Source organism: Nelusetta ayraudi, unplaced genomic scaffold (genome assembly GCF_046127955.1).
Source record: "Nelusetta ayraudi isolate G7.1 ecotype Tasmania unplaced genomic scaffold, CSIRO-AGI_Nayr_v1 ptg000185l, whole genome shotgun sequence".
Classification (NCBI taxonomy): domain Eukaryota; kingdom Metazoa; phylum Chordata; class Actinopteri; order Tetraodontiformes; family Monacanthidae; genus Nelusetta; species Nelusetta ayraudi.
This window is the reverse complement of record NW_027466234.1, coordinates 1-16120: the sequence shown is the minus strand read 5'-3', so window position 1 is coordinate 16120 and position 16120 is coordinate 1. Positions and strand designations below refer to the sequence as shown.

The window sequence follows — 16120 nt, the reverse complement described above, 5'->3', positions numbered from 1 at the left end:
TCACATAGCAGTGAGAAAAATGACTTTGTGCAACTTTTACAGTAACAGTTGTGCTTTTTGTGTTTTACCATCAGCAAAAGATGATGGATTGAGAACCTTTAGGAAAATCACTCATGAGTTTTTGAAAGATTTCCCGGAAATTCTTTCTTTGAATTTTCCTAATCTGATGGTGAAGGAACCGCTGACACATTGTTGCAGCCAGTGCATGATATTTTCAACCAGGCACGCTGACAGTTGAGGAGTCCCTTCTAATTCATTGGGTAATATTTACACCGGTTGCTTCTTTCCATTTTCGTTTATTTATTGTAATATCTTTTCAATTTAATTTTTTAAAAACAAAGGCGTGATTCATCTTTGGCTGAACAGGAAGTGTCTCAGAGCGTCTCAGCTCTCTCCCTCTCCGTCATCCTCCTCCTTGATGACCGGGGTTCCTGGGAACAACAGGAGAAACGGTTAGGAACCCTCTGCTCAGACATCTGCAGACCGTCAGGACTGAGTGCAGGAGCAACCATGGAGCTGTAGGGGGCAGCATTTCACTAAAGTAGCCAAGCACAGGCAGCTGCTTGCCCTGCATTTAGCCTAAACAAGAGCAGCAGAGGCTGTGACATCATCACCCCCGAGGCTCAGGTGACCTTCAGAAGAACTCGCGCCGTCTCATTGGTCGGATCTGCGCACTCCATGCATTCCCCTGCGCTCCCTCCGCTCTCTGAATTCACACCTTCTTGTCATCCTGTCAGTTCACTCAAAGGCTGCTGGCTGCAGGGCTTCCTCCTACCGAGGCCCTTGTCTTTGGAATCAGCTCCCCCTAGATGTCAAGAGAAGCTACTGCACCTCCGCCGCAGCTTTTAAAACGGATCTTTTTACTTCAGAACTTCAGAACTTTTGTGTTTTTATTTTTATTTTTTTTAACTGTTTATGTTTTCTTGTACTCGAAGTGTTTCAATTGTATTAGATCTTTCCTGCCATGGTGATTTGGCACCGTCAATAAGCCGATTGATTGACTGATGGTTGGCTTATCTACAGCTGACTGCTACGAGCAGATCCTCACCGTCCAGCTTCTTCAGGCCCGGCAGTCGCTTGCAGGCCTCGTCCATCCAGTTGCCCTCGGCCGAGTGCTTCTCCTCCAGAGGGTTCCCCACAAACACCAGGTCGGCCAGGCAGGGGAGCTCGGCCAGCCTCACGAACTCTCCTGCGGGACGGACGAGAGGAAGCCGAGAGGAGCCGGCTGAAGACGACGAAGACTGAGGTCTCGTGCTGGGTGCTCACCCCACTCCTTGACCAGGTTGTTGGACATGTAGAGGACTCGCAGCTTCTTCATGCACTGGATCCCTTTCAGCTTCTCGATCAGGTTGTAGGAGATCCACAGCTCCTCCAGGGAGTCGGCCACCGCTTCCTGCCTCGTGGAGAACACGCAGCACCCCCGACCTTCATTAGAGGAGAACTTTAAGGCGGCTCTTGGCCAGCGGCTCAGTGACTCACCAGCCCGCTCAGGGCCTTGATGTTGTTTCTCCCCAGCGACAGTATCGTCAGGTTTTCTGCAGCACACAATCCAAACACACAACTTTCACACACTTTTATACCCACATTGTGCCATGCAGTGTGTGTCTGTGCGTCTGTGTGTCTGTCACTCACTCAGGCCGTTGAGGTTGGCTATTTTCTCAATGCCGTTGGTGGAGAGGGACAGCTTCCTGTGAGGGACGCACAGCAGCGAGAGGAAATTCAGCTCTTCACTCTCGAGGGAAGAAGATCTTTCCTGAGCGTCTGCTTCACTTTGGCTTCCACTGCTGTCAGTCTCATCTGGAGAGTGGAGCTGTGGCAGCTGTGAGGTCGGCGCCCCTCACCTGCAGCAGGTGAGCGTGGACAAGTAGGCGTCCATCTTCTCGATGGGAGGGACCTGGCCGTACAGCAGCATGGCCTCGGCCTCGCTCGCCTTCTCGCCACACTTCTCCTCCTGTGTGCATCACGCAGACAGACAGTAAGCATGTAACATTATTAAAAAAAAAGAAGAAGAAGAAGAAGAAGAAGAAGAAGAAGAAGAAGAAGAAAGAAGGAAGTCGGGCCGGTTCTGTCAGCATTGTTCTCCCTGCCTACTCACCCATTTGGTCACAGCATCTCTGATAGTCGATGCTTTTGCCTGCAGGAAAAAGCAGGAGGGGGGGGGGGGGAATCACAAACATGGTGATTTTCTAAATCACCATACAACCACAAACACATCTGGCCCCAAATCTTCAATCTTCATTGTTGCAGGTCGTGACTTCCTGTCGCTTGGCTGTAAACGCCTTCACTCTTTCCTGACACAGCAACAGCAACAGCAACAAAACAACCAAACACCTCTGCAGTCGTCGCCTCGCCTCGCCTCGCCTCCATTCATTTCTATTTTGCGCATTCAAAACTTCATCGGGCATCACCTGACCTCCATGACGTCACCTCTCTCGTGTCCCGTGTCGCGCCTGTGCTGCAGGGTCAAACAAAGGGAAGGAATGGAACGGTTGGAAATGATAACTCACCATGTTGACGGAAGATGTCCGCCCCGTGTTGCTATGGCATCAGAATGCTTCCCCGCATCCCTGCACTGTGCGCCTGCGCAGGGACGCTGCTGCGACTGACAGGAGTTGTTGTTGTTGTTGTTGTTTTAGCTCCGTTTGAGTTAAACATGTTATTCTTGTGCGTCAAAGTGTAAACGGAAGTGAAGGAAGTGAGAGGAAAGTCAACCCCATTCACGTGAAACCTATTTTACTGTTGTTTCCTTCCTCTCGGCTCCAGCGGCCAGCGTTGCCATGGTGCCACGTCATCAAGGCGCGACTCAGCAGGCAGACGGCGCGCTAACGGCGCGGAAGTTTGTATTTCCTTTTATCGGCAACGCAACAAGTTGTGTAAAAATATGACAACTCGTCGACATAAAGCGCTGCCCGGATCATTTTAACTGTATCGGCGGCTGGTTGTTGTTGTTGTTGTTGTTGTTGTTGTTGTTGTTGCTGCTGTTGTCGTCGCCATGACGCAGTCGGTTGTTGTCCAGGGTGAGTCGAACCACCTGAAGCACAAACTACCGGTAGTGCAGTAGTACAGTAGTTCAGTCGCTTGGCTGTCACTCCGGAGACTGAACAGCGGTTTAAAGTATGTCTGAGCTCAGTGGGTGTGTGTGTGTGTGTGTGTGTGTGTGTGTGTGTGTGTTGCAGTCGGACAGTGTGGCAACCAGGTGGGCTGCAGGTTCTGGGATCTGGCCCTGCGAGAACACGCCCATGTTAATAAAGTAAGTTGAACTCCGCAGACAGACAGACAGACAGACAGACAGACAGTGTTATCATGATATTACTGTACATTGTTACTGTACACTGTTATCACGATAATAACCACCTGTGTAAAAAAAAAAAAAAAAAAGTTCAATTCATTGCGACTCCTTTCAAGCTAGTCGATGAATTGTTAGCATCGCTAGCCTGGAGACAGTGGCTCACTGTGATTGGATACTGGTGATAAACAGGTGATATCAGTAAAAACAATGTGAATGTGTGTCTTTGAATGCTTCATCCTCCTCAGAAAGGCCTGTATGACGACGCCCTGGGCAGCTTCTTCCGCAACGTGGACTCGAGGTAAACAGCGGCTGCACATGTGCTTTCACTGGGGGGGGTGGGGGGGGAGTGGCTTCTGCTTCTGAACGGCTGCTCTTTTTTCCCAGGAGGAGCGACGAGGACTCCTGCCGAGTGGGTGGAAGAATCCAGCGCCTGAAAGCCCGGGTGGGTTCCCTCTTTTAGCCCAACTCAGCGGGAGGCGGCATTTTTCTCCCCGCCGCAGACGCTAATTTCAGGCCCGAGGCTCAAGGTCAAGGTCGGGGTCAGGCGGCGCCTAACGACGCCTCTGGCATGCATTGGTTAGGGTTGCAGGGAGGTAGGGGTGGGGGTGGAGGTGGAGGCCGGGGTCAGAGGCTGACGGAGAATAGATTGACTTTACAGGACGGTCATTAATTACACCAGCAGGCAAACACAGTCAAGATACAGAAGCAGCAGGTGAGTTCAAACTCCTGGCTGGTAGTTCACAGTAATTACAGGACTTTTTCATTACTTTTTCCAGTTTTTTTTCTCCTCTTTCTTCTCTTTTCTTTCCTCACAACAAACACTGAAGTCAGTCTACACGCAATCTCTATCAAACAACCCACCCAGTTCAGCTCTGACGGGGCCCGTGACGCTCACGGCCGTGTTTCCTTGGACCTGCAGGCGGTGCTGGTGGACATGGAGGAGGGCGTGGTCAACCAGGTCCTGCAGGGGGCGCTGCGGGAGGTGTTTGATGCCACTCAGCTGCTCACCGACGTGTCGGGTTCGGGCAACAACTGGTGAGAAGCTCATTCCCAGCACCTGCGGGGGGGGGGGGGGTCCGAGTGCTTTTCCACACGTGCTGCTGAGCAGGTGCCAGACGTTGGATCGCGGCTGGCCTCGCGTCCTCACGTGTCTGCTGCGTGACTGACGGACGATCTTCTCGGAGAGCAGAACCTCGCAGCTTTGCTAATGAAAAGCGGCCGTCGCGCGAGGTCTTCCGCTGCGTTGCAACGTCGAGGTTCTGCTGCAGGCCTCGCTGCAATGTGGGGGAAAGGTCACGGACTCTGGCAGGGAAGAGTCTCCTCCGTGTTTTTCTCCTGGGGTTTTCCAGACTGACGCCTACTGTTGTCGTCGTGGCAACAAATGGAATGGAGGGAGAAAGCAGCTTCTGCGCTTGTCAAGCGGTGTTGTTGTCGTCGCCGCCCCCCCCCCCCCCCCGCTGGCCTCCCGAGCCTTCAAAAGATTCTTTATTCAACCTCATAAATAACCGCAAAACAAAACCGGCACAATTCCAAAGTTTATTTCAAGGAGAAAAAAAACCCAAAGATCTCCCTCCTCCTGCTCCTCCTCCTCCTGCTCCTCCTCCTCCTCCTCCTCCTCCTCCTCCTCCTGCTCCTCCTCCTCCTCCTCCTCCTCCTCCTCCTAATCTGCTCCTGTCAACGTGCCATTTCAAGGAGCCTGTGAGTGTTTCACTGTTGTTTTCTTCTTCCTGGTTGTGCCAGGGCGGTGGGTCACATGACCTACGGCTCCACCTATCGGGAGGAGATCGTGGACAAGCTGAGGAAGGCGGCCGAGCACTGCGACTGTCTGCAGTGTTACAGGGGTGAAGGTCACGGTGGTGATGATGATGCTGCTGAAGATGATGATGATGGTGATGATGATGGTGATGATGATGGTGATGATGATGATGATGGTGATGATGATGGTGATGATGATGATGATGATGATGGTGGTGGTGATGATGATGGTGGTGGTGATGATGGTGATGATGATGATGATGATGATGGTGGTGGTGATGATGATGATGGTGATGATGATGGTGATGATGATGATGATGATGATGGTGATGATGGTGATGATGATGGTGATGATGATGATGATGATGGTGATGATGCTGCTGAAGATGATGATGATGGTGGTGATGGTGATGATGATGGTGATGATGCTGCTGAAGATGATGATGATGGTGGTGATGGTGATGATGGTGGTGATGATGGTGATGATGGTGATGGTGATGGTGATGATGATGATGATGATGATGATGATGATGGTGGTGATGATGATGATGATGCTGCTGAAGATGCTGCCACTGTCTGCAGGTACGGGCTCTGGCCTGGGCACTCGTGTGCTGGGCCTGCTGGAGGAAGAGTTCCCCGAGGTTTGTCGCATCGTGACCGCCGTCTACCCGTCGGCCGACGACGACGACGTCATCACCTCGCCGTACAACAGCGTGCTGGCCATGAGGGAGCTGACGGAGCACGCCGACTGCGTGCTGCCCGTGGAGAACCAGGTGTGTGCGAGCTCGTCGTCTGGTGACCTTCTCTCCTCCACCGTCTTCCACCGTCTTCTGATTCCTGCCAGTCTCTGTTATGGAAAGAAAAGGTGTTGATGTCCTCCTGCTGTTGAACCGCCTCCACAGTCGCTGCTGGACATTGTGAACAAGATCCAGCTGATGTCGGCGGTGGAGAAGCCGGGCTCGGCCATCAGGAGGGACGGCAGCGTCATCTGGGGCGGCGGCGGGGGGGGGCTGGCCGGCGCCGAGAAGCCCTTCGACGCCATGAACAACATCGTGGCCAACCTGCTGCTCAACATCACCAGGTGCTGCAACTCTGGCGCCGCCCAAACACCACCACCTTTCAGCAGCTCACAGTGTCGCCGTCTTCTTCTGCTCCTTCTTCAGCTCGGCCCGTTTCGAGGGATCCCTCAACATGGACCTGAACGAGATCGCCATGAACCTGGTGCCGTTCCCGCGGCTGCACTACCTGGTGCCCAGCCTCACGCCACTCTACACACTGGCCGACGTCAGCGTGCCCCCCAGGAGGTCTGCACTCTGTGTGTGTGTGTGTGTGTGTGTGTCTGTCTGCGTGCCAGCCATGTTAAGCCGAGGCTGTGGCCTTGCGACAGGAAAAGCATCATCTGATCCCTGACAGCAACTGCCATGAAAGTGGCCTTGTGTGGTCCACTGGGGGGTGGGGGGGAGGGGAGGGGGTGGGGGGTGGACGAGATGCCCATTGGTCAGTTAGAAAGCTGTGGTTGCGGGGAAAAAAGTGACTTCTGCCGTGTGGTGGATGTGTGCCAGCTGTGAGGGAGGGAGGCGGGGGGGGGTTGCTTAAAACTACCCAGTCAGTGGCTTCACACTCCACTCTCTCTCTGTTTGAGATCAAAAGCTGCCCTGAATTCTGCTGACTCCTCCCTCTGCTGCTGCTGCTGACTCCTCCCTCTGCTGCTGCTGCTGCTGCTGACTCCTCCCTCTGCTGCCGACTCCTCCCTCTGCTGCTGCTGCTGCTGCTGACTCCTCCCTCTGCTGCTGACTCCTCCCTCTGCTGCCAACTCCTCCCTCTGCTGCTGCTGCTGACTCCTACCTCTGCTGCTGACTCCTCCCTCTGCTGCTGCTGACTCCTCCCTCTGCTGCCGACTCCTCCCTCTGCTGCTGCTGCCGACTCCTCCCTCTGCTGCTGCTGCTGACTCCTACCTCTGCTGCTGACTCCTCCCTCTGCTGCTGCTGTCTTCCAGGCTGGACCAGATGTTCAGCGATGCCTTCAGCAGGGACCACCAGCTGATCCGAGCCGACCCCAGACGCAGCCTCTACTTGGCCGCCGCCCTGCTGGTCAGAGGCAACGTGCAGCTGTCAGACCTGCGCAGGAACATCCAGAGGTCAGAGCTGCTGCACCTCCTGCACCACCACCTCCTCCTCCTCCTCCTCCTCCTCCCTCAATGGTGCTGCTGTTTGAGAAGCTCATGACTGCCCTCTTTCAGTGGCCTCTGCTGACTTCAGCCTGAGAGCAGCAGAAGCAGGAGCTCCTGTGAGCTCCCTTGTTCCTGAAGAGAGAAGGAATTAGACTTATGATATTCCCCCCTCCCTCCATCCCTCCCTCCATCCCTCCATCCCTCCCTCCCTCACCATAGTAAGACTGACTGCATTCAACGCCGTACGCTTGAAAAACGTACCGCTCAAAGAAAACCTAAACTAAAAATAGTCTTTGCGCAAGAGAATGTGGAAAACATGTTGCTTTAATGTCAATGGAAAATGAAGCAAAGCAACGTTGCAACCAAACCAGTGTCTTTGCTCTGAGAACCACCCAGAACCTCCCCTGGACCTCCAGGGTGTTTAGCTCTTTATTGAAATGACTGTGGAAGCATGGAGGAGATGCAGCTGCTTGATGGCTGACTGACTTGATGTCTTCAAGCTTGGCCGAAGGGCTGGACCGCATGTGGCCCCCGGGCCGTAGTTTGCCCGTGGCGGGGTTAGCCACTGGTATAGCGTCAGGGCAACCTAGCAGTATGTATGCTGCCCTGCTTTGCTCTCGACATTGTCCTCTTTCCCGCTCATGCATTTTTCCAGCCTTGTGATTGGCTGCGATGGTCTTCCTGTCTTTGGGTTAATTGTACGGAAACTTTGCTGCTTTACATTTTATTTGCATGGGTTTGTTAAATTTATTCATCTGCAACACACAACTTTGTATTTCGAAACACAACTTTCCAAAAAACAATGTAAAAGCAGGAACACACGCCCCCTGGTGACGGCACACGTTCTACATCCTGCGTAACACCGTCTGACCTCTGACCTCTGCAGGCTGCAGCCCTCGCTGCCCTTCGTGTGGTGGAACCAGGAGGGCTGGAAGACGGGCCTGTGCTCGGTGCCCCCTGTAGGCCACGCCCACTCGCTGCTGGTCCTGGCCAACAACACGTGCGTGAAGCCCACCTTCACGGAGCTGAGGGAGCGCTTCGGGAAGCTCTACAGGAAGAAGGTGCGTTCGCCGGCGCCGCCGCTCCGTTCTCCCGCCGCTTGGTAGCTGAGCCTAACCCAAACCCTCCGCCCTGGCAGGCTCACCTGCACCACTACCTGCAGGTGGAGGGCATGGAGCGGAGCGTCTTCTCCGAGGCGGCCGAGTCCCTGGACTCGCTGATCGACGAGTACCAGCGACTGGACGCCACCAGGGGGCGACTCACCCCCGACGCAGCCAGACTGGCCGTGGCCAGGTGAGGGTCTGGTCTGCTTCTTCTGCGTCCGGTAGATTAGACAGGAGAAGAAGAAACACAAGCTCACGCCAGTCAGTGCTTTGTGTGAAGGTCTTTATCAGTTATCAGCCACCTGCGCGTCAGCGTTACACTTTGTTTGTTTGTTTGTTTGTTTGTCTGTTTTCCCTCCAAGTGGGAGAATAAAAGGATTGAATCCATCAGTTTGGAGGTGTGGCCGCTCGGCCTGACGTGTGTCTGATGTCTCAGCTCCTCCCCCTCCAGCCTCCGTCACATCTAGCAACAAAGTCTTTCATTCCCGTCGCTTCCACCCCACAAAGTCCTCCTGCTCCGCCTCCTGCTCCTCCTCCTGCTCCTCCTCCTCCCGCCCCCTCAGAGGAGCCTCAGCTCGGAGAACATGTCTCCAGGGTCGCTGCACTTCCTCTGGCACACGCAGGATGTGATCCACTGCATCTTCCACTGCGTGTCGGTGCCGCCCTGGCAGCGGAAGTCCACCCGGATCATGCGGGACTTGTTGGGCACGCAGCAGCGCCGGTCGGTGCACACGCCGCAGTAGGTGGGCCGCAGCTTCTTGGTGCTGGTGCAGCCCGACAGGCGCAGCTTCTCCGCCTTCTGGGCCTGGAATTTGGGCCGGCAGGTCTTCCCCTTCGGGACCTGGTGAGGGCGGAGGAGGAGCAGCAGGTGTGAGGGGCCGTCTACTCAAAGCACAGGTGTCTATGAAACCACACATACACAGACAGGGACACGCAGCGGGCCCGATGTGGCCCGCGGGCCGTACTTTGCCCAGGTCTGACCTAGAACCACCCAGAGTGACCCCTGAACCACCTAGAACCTCCTACAACCACCCAGAATGACCCCTGAACCATCTAGAACCTCCTAGAACCACCACCTGAACCACCTAGAACCACCCAGAGTGACCCCTGAACCATCTGTAACCCCCTAGAACCACCAAGAGTAATCCCTGAACCATCTAGAACCACCAAGAGTAACCCCATAACCACCTAGAACCACCTAGAACAACCCCGGTCATGCATTTTCCCAGCCTTTGTGATTGGCTAGAATGGTCTTCTTGTTTGGGAGTGATATTGCCCCCTGCTGCTTTGGCATGTGCATTACATTATTATTGCTTGAGACAGAGTGTTTGTGGTTTCATGTGGACGGAGATGGTTTTCTATGTCACCAAAAAAATGTTTGGTATCAACAATACGGGCGGGGCCTGAGAGGAAGAGGAGGAGGAGGAGGAGGAGGAGGGAAGCCCACCTTGACGCTCTTCATCACGCGCTTGTCGCACGGCCGCAGCAGACACAGCCGCCGGTCCTTCCTCATCTCGCACTTGCTGTTGTCGTTGTTGACGCGCACGGAGATGCCCGGGCCGCAGGACTTGGAGCAGGGGCTCCAGGGGGTGCTCTGCACCAGGCAGTTCTTCTTCCAGGCTAGAGGGGGATCCCTGTAAGCTTTCAGTGGGCCAAGAGTCAAAGGGCACCGCGTCAACAGTCGCTGAGCCGGGGTTCTCTGGGGGTCTGGACCGCCCACCGTTCCCCCGGACCCCCCGACACTACTCCTTGCTCGCTGCGTGTTACTTTTGTGTTGAAAACACACAAATTCTGTGCCCATGAATTCCACCCCATGAACCCAAATAGTGGGAACAGTGTTTCCTCTGCAGGTTGCACACTGCTGCTATTGTCCAATGAAACATCAGCACAAGGCCTCGCAACAATTCACAGTCACTACTTCACCACTTTCACTTTTACCACAGGACCTTTTCAGTACTTTCAGTACATCATGTTGATACCTTTGCCACCTCTGCTCTCTTCTCATTGGCCGGATGAACGGCACTGAGCGAGAAGAGACTATGGAACCCAGAGCCTACCCCACCTGAATCCACCCCAACCCCACCTGAATCCACCTCAACCCACCTCAACCCCACCCCAACTCCACCTGAATCCACCCCAACCCCACCCCAACTCCACCTGAATCCACCTCAACCCCACCCCAACTCCACCCCAACCCCACCCCAACCCCACCTGAATCCACCTCAACCAACCTCAACCCCACCCCAACCCCACCTGAATCCACCTCAACCCCACCCCAACCCCACCTGAATCCACCTCAACCAACCTCAACCCCACCCCAACTCCACCTGAATCCACCTCAACCCCACCTGAATCCACCCCAACCCCACCTCAACCCCACCTCAACCCCACCTCAACTCCACCTCAACCCACCCCAACCCCACCCCAACCCCACCTGAATCCACCTCAACCCCACCCCAACTCCACCCCAACCCCACCTGAATCCACTTCAACCCCACCTGAATCCACTTCAACCCCACCCCAACCCCAGCTCAACCCCACCTCAACCCACCTCAACCCACCTCAACCCCACCTCAACCCACCTGACATGTAGCTGGTGTCCTGCAGGTGCTTCTTGGCTCCAGCGGGTGTGCTGCCCATCAGGGCGGCCGGTCCCAAGAGGCCCGCGGGCTTCTGGACGAAGGCCGGCGTGCAGCCGATGGCGCCGGCGATGCACGTGCACTTGTAGAGGGGGCTGGGCTGGAAGGCCTGGCCGTTGTCGTAGTGCACACCGTTCAGGTCGCAGCCCACCGCCATCATGTCTGCAGGTGGAGACGTTGGTTAGAGCTCAGCAGCAGCAGCAGCAGCAGCAGCAGCAGCAGCAGCAGCAGCAGCAGCAGCGAGACCATTTTAACGTCATGAAAAACCCAAGATGCGACTGACAAGCGCAGACGCCGAGCTGGAAGCGCGGCCGGTCGGCCGAGAAGTCGCAGTACATCCCCTTGTGCGGGTCGCACACGTCCCGCTCGTTGCAGGCCTGGCCGATCTGCCGGGCGCACGACTTGCAGCAGCCGCAGCCGTCCAGCACGGAGCTGACGCCCGGGGCGCAGTGCGGCCGGCTGGGGCGACACCTGCAGGGCCACTGGCAGAACTGCAGCCGCTCGGCCGCAGGCGGGGGGCCGTCCCTGGGGCTCAGCTGCCCGGTGTCCTGAGCCCAGCTCAGGCACTGTGGGGACAGACACACACACACACACACACACACACAATGTTCAATGCACATTTCCATACCTTTCAATAATCTACTGTATGTATACATATATTATTGAAGCTGTCTCTGTACATTCACCTGTTGCTGCGATCACCCAACAACACAAACAGGATGAATCCTCTGCAGCTCTGACTTTATAATAAATGATGCTTAATAACAACGAGGCGTCGCAACAAATGCAAAGTAGGATTCTTTCAATAAAATCACAATAATGAACCCACCGTGCTGTGTGTCATCATTAAAAAGGCTGAATTGAAGAAACGGCGCAGCGACAACCCAAAGCTGCCCTCTGATTGGTCAGTGGCGCTCTTATGTAAAAGGTCTCGATGCAATGTAACTGCTTTTTACGACTGCAGCAGAAGAGCGATGTGTCAGCCCTGAACGGACTCTCCACGCATTATGTCCGTCCACGACGTCCCCAAGTCTGGTCTAGAACCACAACCAGAACCACCGAGAACCAACTAGAACAACCCCAGATCTACCCCTGAACTACCTAGAACCACCTAGAACCTCCATAAGAGGAAACATCTATCCAGGGATGTGTAGAGAACACGTTGCTTTAGTCTCGGTGTTAAATGAACCAAAGCAAAGTTCCAACAAAGTCTTTGTGTTTGAAGCCCCACGGTACTTGGCACTAAACCCTATTGCTGTAGCAGCAATGCTACGCTAGGCTAAGAGGACCTCAGTCTCCTATGGGTGTTGTTTTGATGTTGACCTGACTTGCAGGGTGAAGCTGATATGACCGACTTGGATGTCTGAGTGCTACACTTTGTACCACCGCTAAAGCTTTTTACGACCAGTGTCCTCAGGTAGCCAGAATGCCCCAGGCTGCACCTGCAGTCTTGGGATTGTCGCAGGTCGCTGCGTCTCTTTCAAGCCCCTCGTAAAACAAGAGAAAGCGGAGGTGGACTGAGTGGCGAAGCTGCAGTTGCGTTATATGGCGGAATATAAAATGCTTTTTTATGGTGGCAGCTGGCGCTGTTCTCGGCTCCACCTGATAAAAAAAAAACAAAAAAAAAACACCTCGGACGTTTTTTTTTCCCGTGGCTGCGCTGTGGCCAGGTTGTGTTGAGTCGAAGGCAAATTTCACGGCAACCACGGACGACTCAAAGACTCAAAGAGTCAAAGACTCGCCTGTCGACCCGACACGCCACCGCCGCCGCCGCTGCCGCCAGTCACGCTGTGCAAACTCCAGCACAGAGAGCCCTGTGTTGGAGTCCCAACATGATGCAATGATATTAGAGTGTGAATACTGTATAATGCACCAGTAGGACTGGAGTACATTCAGCCTGTCATGTCCTGAGCATCTGACCAGCAGAGCCTGGAGTCCAACTGTGCAGTAGCACTGTATGACATGTGTATTAGACATGTATTAGACATGTACGTGTGTATGTGTATATTTATGTGTACGTATATACACACACACACACATATATCTATACATATGTGCAGACATACCACCCAGCGGTGGTAAAGGTGGTCTCCACCCACCCAGCGGTGCTCTCCACCCACCCAGCGGTGCTCTCCACCCACCCAGCGGTGGTAAAGGTGGTCTCCACCCACCCAGCGGTGCTCTCCACCCACCCAGCGGTGGTCTCAGCAGCAGCATGGCTGTGCCATCAGGCTGCTCCTCCTCAGATGTCCTCCAGGACCGGAGGAGCTTTCCAACAACAGTCTTCAATCCATTAACAAAAGTCAGCACAGATAAGACAACCAAGACCCCTCCGGCCCCCCACCCTCTTTCTCTCTCTCTCTCTCTCTCTCTCTCTCTCTCTCTCTCTCTCTCTCTTCACAACATCCCCGGTGCTGGCCAGTGCCGCCGAGGGGTCACCGAAGGTCGAGCCAAAAATCTGAAGCCTGTCTGCCAGGTTGACTCAATGAGCTCATTTCTTGGTGTGAAAGCAGAGCGGTGGGGGAGCCTCCTGTCATTCCCTCCCTCCCTCCCTCCCTCCCCCCTCTCCTCCTTTCCGTCCACGCCGCTCTCTCCAGTCTTTTGCCAGCGCTCTCGGAAATGAAAGAGACTCACGAGCAAACTGCAGCTAATCACAAGCGTCTGCTGCGAGGGCCACAGAAGTTGATCCGCCGTCGCGTCAAAGGCATCGCTTCACCTCCAGCCCCTCTTCAGCTCGTTCGCACCTCGCTCGGCATTCTGCCTTTCGCAAACATGAACGCACGCGAACGGCAATCATTCTCGCAAAGCCAGTGAAGGCGAGGAGGTGACGGCTCCTTCTGTCCTTACCTGCTGAGCCAGGAGGAACAGGAGGGGTCTCCAGAGCAGCAGCAGCAGCAGCAGCATCTCTCTGGTCAGGAGGTCCGTGTGAGCTGCAGGAGGGCGACTGGGGGGGAAAAGCAGTCAGGAGGAGGAGGAGGCGGCGGAGGAGGAGGAGGAGGAGGAGGAGGAAGAGGAGAGAGAGAGCGAGGGAGAGAGAGAGGGAGGCGGTGGGTGGAGAAGGTGCACAAACGGCCCTCTGTCTCCTCTTCAAACACACCTTCTCCTCGCCGCTCCGGAGGGGGAAAAATATTTGTCTTCAGGAGGACGACGGGGCAGCGAGAAGCTTTCTGCCCACCGAGCCAAACCTGTTTATTCTGAGTCTGAGGCGTTTGATTTTTTTTTTTTGCACATTTTGCAATTTAATTTTGGCCCCCCCCCCAAAAAAAAAAAACCCAAGAAGGGGGCGGCGGCAGTAGCAGCAGCAGCAGCAGCAGCAGGCGTGTTGACAGCGATGCGTTCAGGTTCAGGTTTGTTTGTCCTCTGGGATGCTGGATGGGGATCTGACCATCATCCTGGGGGTGGGGTGGAGGGTGGGGTGGTGGGTGGGGGTGGGGGTGGGGAGGGGGGGTCAATGGCTCCACTGTGAGGCTCTGGCCGAGCGGAGCTGCTGGGAGTGGAGCGACGTGTTGTCGTCGACGAGAGCACATTCCATCATTATTGACTCAGTCAGAGAGAGAGAGAGCCGCACGGTCAGAACCGGATCAGAACCGGGTCTGGTGCCGCTGTCTGGATGAAGCTTCCGGGTGAAGCTCACTTAAGCCACTGCTAAATTGTTTGGTCGAGGTCCAGGCCTGGATGGCTGGAACCAGAGACCCGCAGTGCTGGTCTCTGGTTCTGCTCCCGGACCTCCAGTCTGGGTTCTGGTCTGCCGCAGTTCGCCAGAGCCATGGTGACGCTGTGTTCAGACTGCAGGCCAATCTGGTTCCAGTCTGATTCTTTCTCGATGGGATGTGGTTCTGTTCACACTGGGCCGCATTCTGTGTTGGTATTGTCTGTCCGCTCCATGGCGTTACAGCTCCGCGCCTGGAACGGCGCCCCCTGGTGGCGCTCTCTGCTCTGGCGCAGTGGCGTAGAGCGACGTGACGGACAGTCAGAACCCGTCGCTGTGTCTGGAGCCGTTCACACACATCTGACCCAGTGCCACTGAGACCCCCTCCTGAAGTGCTTTCAATCCGTTCCGTGTGATTTGTGAGTGTTCACACTGCAACAGAAGCCATCTGGTTTCAATCTGGATTGGCTCAAATGGGACTTTGGCTGCCAGTCTGAACGCGGCACAGCTGGCACAAGAAGGGTTCGAGCACACGACCCGGCTTTCACCTCATTGGCTCCCCGTCCTCACAATTCATTTCCAAACGTGGTCAAATTTGGCTTTTAACAGCGCTTAGCTTAGCTTAGCTTAGGGGGCAGGGGGGCGGAGAATTTCAAAAATGTTGCCAGATTCCTGGGAGTGGTCTGCTCGTGCAACTGGCTGATCGTTTGGTTTTGTCATGGGGGGGGGGGGGCATTTGGAGGACTCCTGGGTGCCCCCTGGTGGAGCTGGAGGACCCGTCCTTCACGCGTGCCCAGACTCGACTTCACCCGCCCGCCCTGCCGGCGGCACTTTTTTCATTCGTTCAATTCTTGTTTGTGCACGTTGGGCCAACTTTGATGATGACGCCAGCACGCCAGCACGCCAGCACGCTAGCACGCCAGCACGCTAGCACGCTAGCACGCTAGCACGCCAGCACGCTAGCACGCCAGCACGCCAGCACGCCAGCACGCCAGCACGCCAGCACGCTAGCACGCCAGCACGCCAGCACGCCAGCACGCCAGCACGCCAGCACGCCAGCACGCCAGCGCTCAGCGCTGTGGGAATAAATCAGGATTCTAAACTAAAAGAAGATTTCCAAGAAATATTTGCAAAAATATCCCAGGCTGCTAAACATTGATGCTGTGTGTGTGTGTGTGTGTGTGTGTGTGTGTGTGTGTGTGTGTGTGTGTGTGTGTGTGTGTGTGTGTGTGTGTGCTGAATGATGGTGACTCCTCCCTGCTGCATTTATCTTCTGCTTTTGTGCGGCGGCGGCTTTAGGAGCTTTGCTCCCCCACTGTGGTGCCCCCCCCCCCCCCCCCCCGACGCCACAGGGGGCGCCGACCACTCTCTGGAATGTGCGTCCGTACCTTTCTTTTTTTTTTTTGGTTTACATTTTGTCAACGGCAAAAATAAAACTTTTTTTTTTTTTGGGCAAACTTTAACTCCCTGTCTTGTTTTATATATCTCAGAATTTTGGAGCTTTATCTTCACCGT

At 54.9% G+C, this 16120-nt stretch overlaps 3 protein-coding genes across 5 annotated transcripts; 1 reads left to right on the top strand and 2 right to left on the bottom strand.

The window, feature by feature from the left end:
* Positions 1 to 334: 334 nt before the first annotated feature.
* dnal1 (dynein, axonemal, light chain 1) lies at positions 335 to 2644 on the bottom strand. 2 transcript variants are annotated; one of them, XM_076015260.1, is made up of 8 exons: positions 2508 to 2644; positions 2096 to 2134; positions 1842 to 1951; positions 1633 to 1688; positions 1480 to 1535; positions 1267 to 1393; positions 1049 to 1189; positions 335 to 431 (listed from the first exon to the last, which is right to left on the bottom strand). In XM_076015260.1, the coding sequence occupies exons 1-8, from the start codon at positions 2508 to 2510 to the stop codon at positions 385 to 387; spliced, it is 579 nt and encodes a 192-aa protein (XP_075871375.1). In that variant the 5' UTR covers positions 2511 to 2644; the 3' UTR covers positions 335 to 384. The 2 variants fall into 2 exon arrangements, with proteins under 2 accessions (XP_075871375.1, XP_075871374.1); XM_076015259.1 differs by lacking the exon at positions 2508 to 2644 and adding an exon at positions 2414 to 2482.
* Positions 2645 to 2766: 122 nt separating this feature from the next.
* tube1 (tubulin, epsilon 1) lies at positions 2767 to 8718 on the top strand. The gene is made up of 12 exons (XM_076015261.1): positions 2767 to 3017; positions 3177 to 3250; positions 3535 to 3587; positions 3674 to 3731; positions 4209 to 4324; positions 5030 to 5142; positions 5627 to 5817; positions 5947 to 6125; positions 6208 to 6348; positions 7041 to 7181; positions 8101 to 8275; positions 8353 to 8718. The coding sequence occupies exons 1-12, from the start codon at positions 2993 to 2995 to the stop codon at positions 8509 to 8511; spliced, it is 1425 nt and encodes a 474-aa protein (XP_075871376.1). The 5' UTR covers positions 2767 to 2992; the 3' UTR covers positions 8512 to 8718.
* A 148-nt stretch (positions 8719 to 8866) lies between these two features.
* ccn6 (cellular communication network factor 6) lies at positions 8867 to 13932 on the bottom strand. Of its 2 annotated transcripts, none has more exons than XM_076015257.1 (5): positions 13804 to 13932; positions 11240 to 11522; positions 10900 to 11118; positions 9765 to 9958; positions 8867 to 9158 (listed from the first exon to the last, which is right to left on the bottom strand). In XM_076015257.1, the coding sequence occupies exons 1-5, from the start codon at positions 13858 to 13860 to the stop codon at positions 8877 to 8879; spliced, it is 1035 nt and encodes a 344-aa protein (XP_075871372.1). In that variant the 5' UTR covers positions 13861 to 13932; the 3' UTR covers positions 8867 to 8876. The 2 variants fall into 2 exon arrangements, with proteins under 2 accessions (XP_075871372.1, XP_075871373.1); XM_076015258.1 differs by having other exon boundaries at positions 9765 to 9937.
* Between the last annotated feature and the right edge of the window lie 2188 nt (positions 13933 to 16120).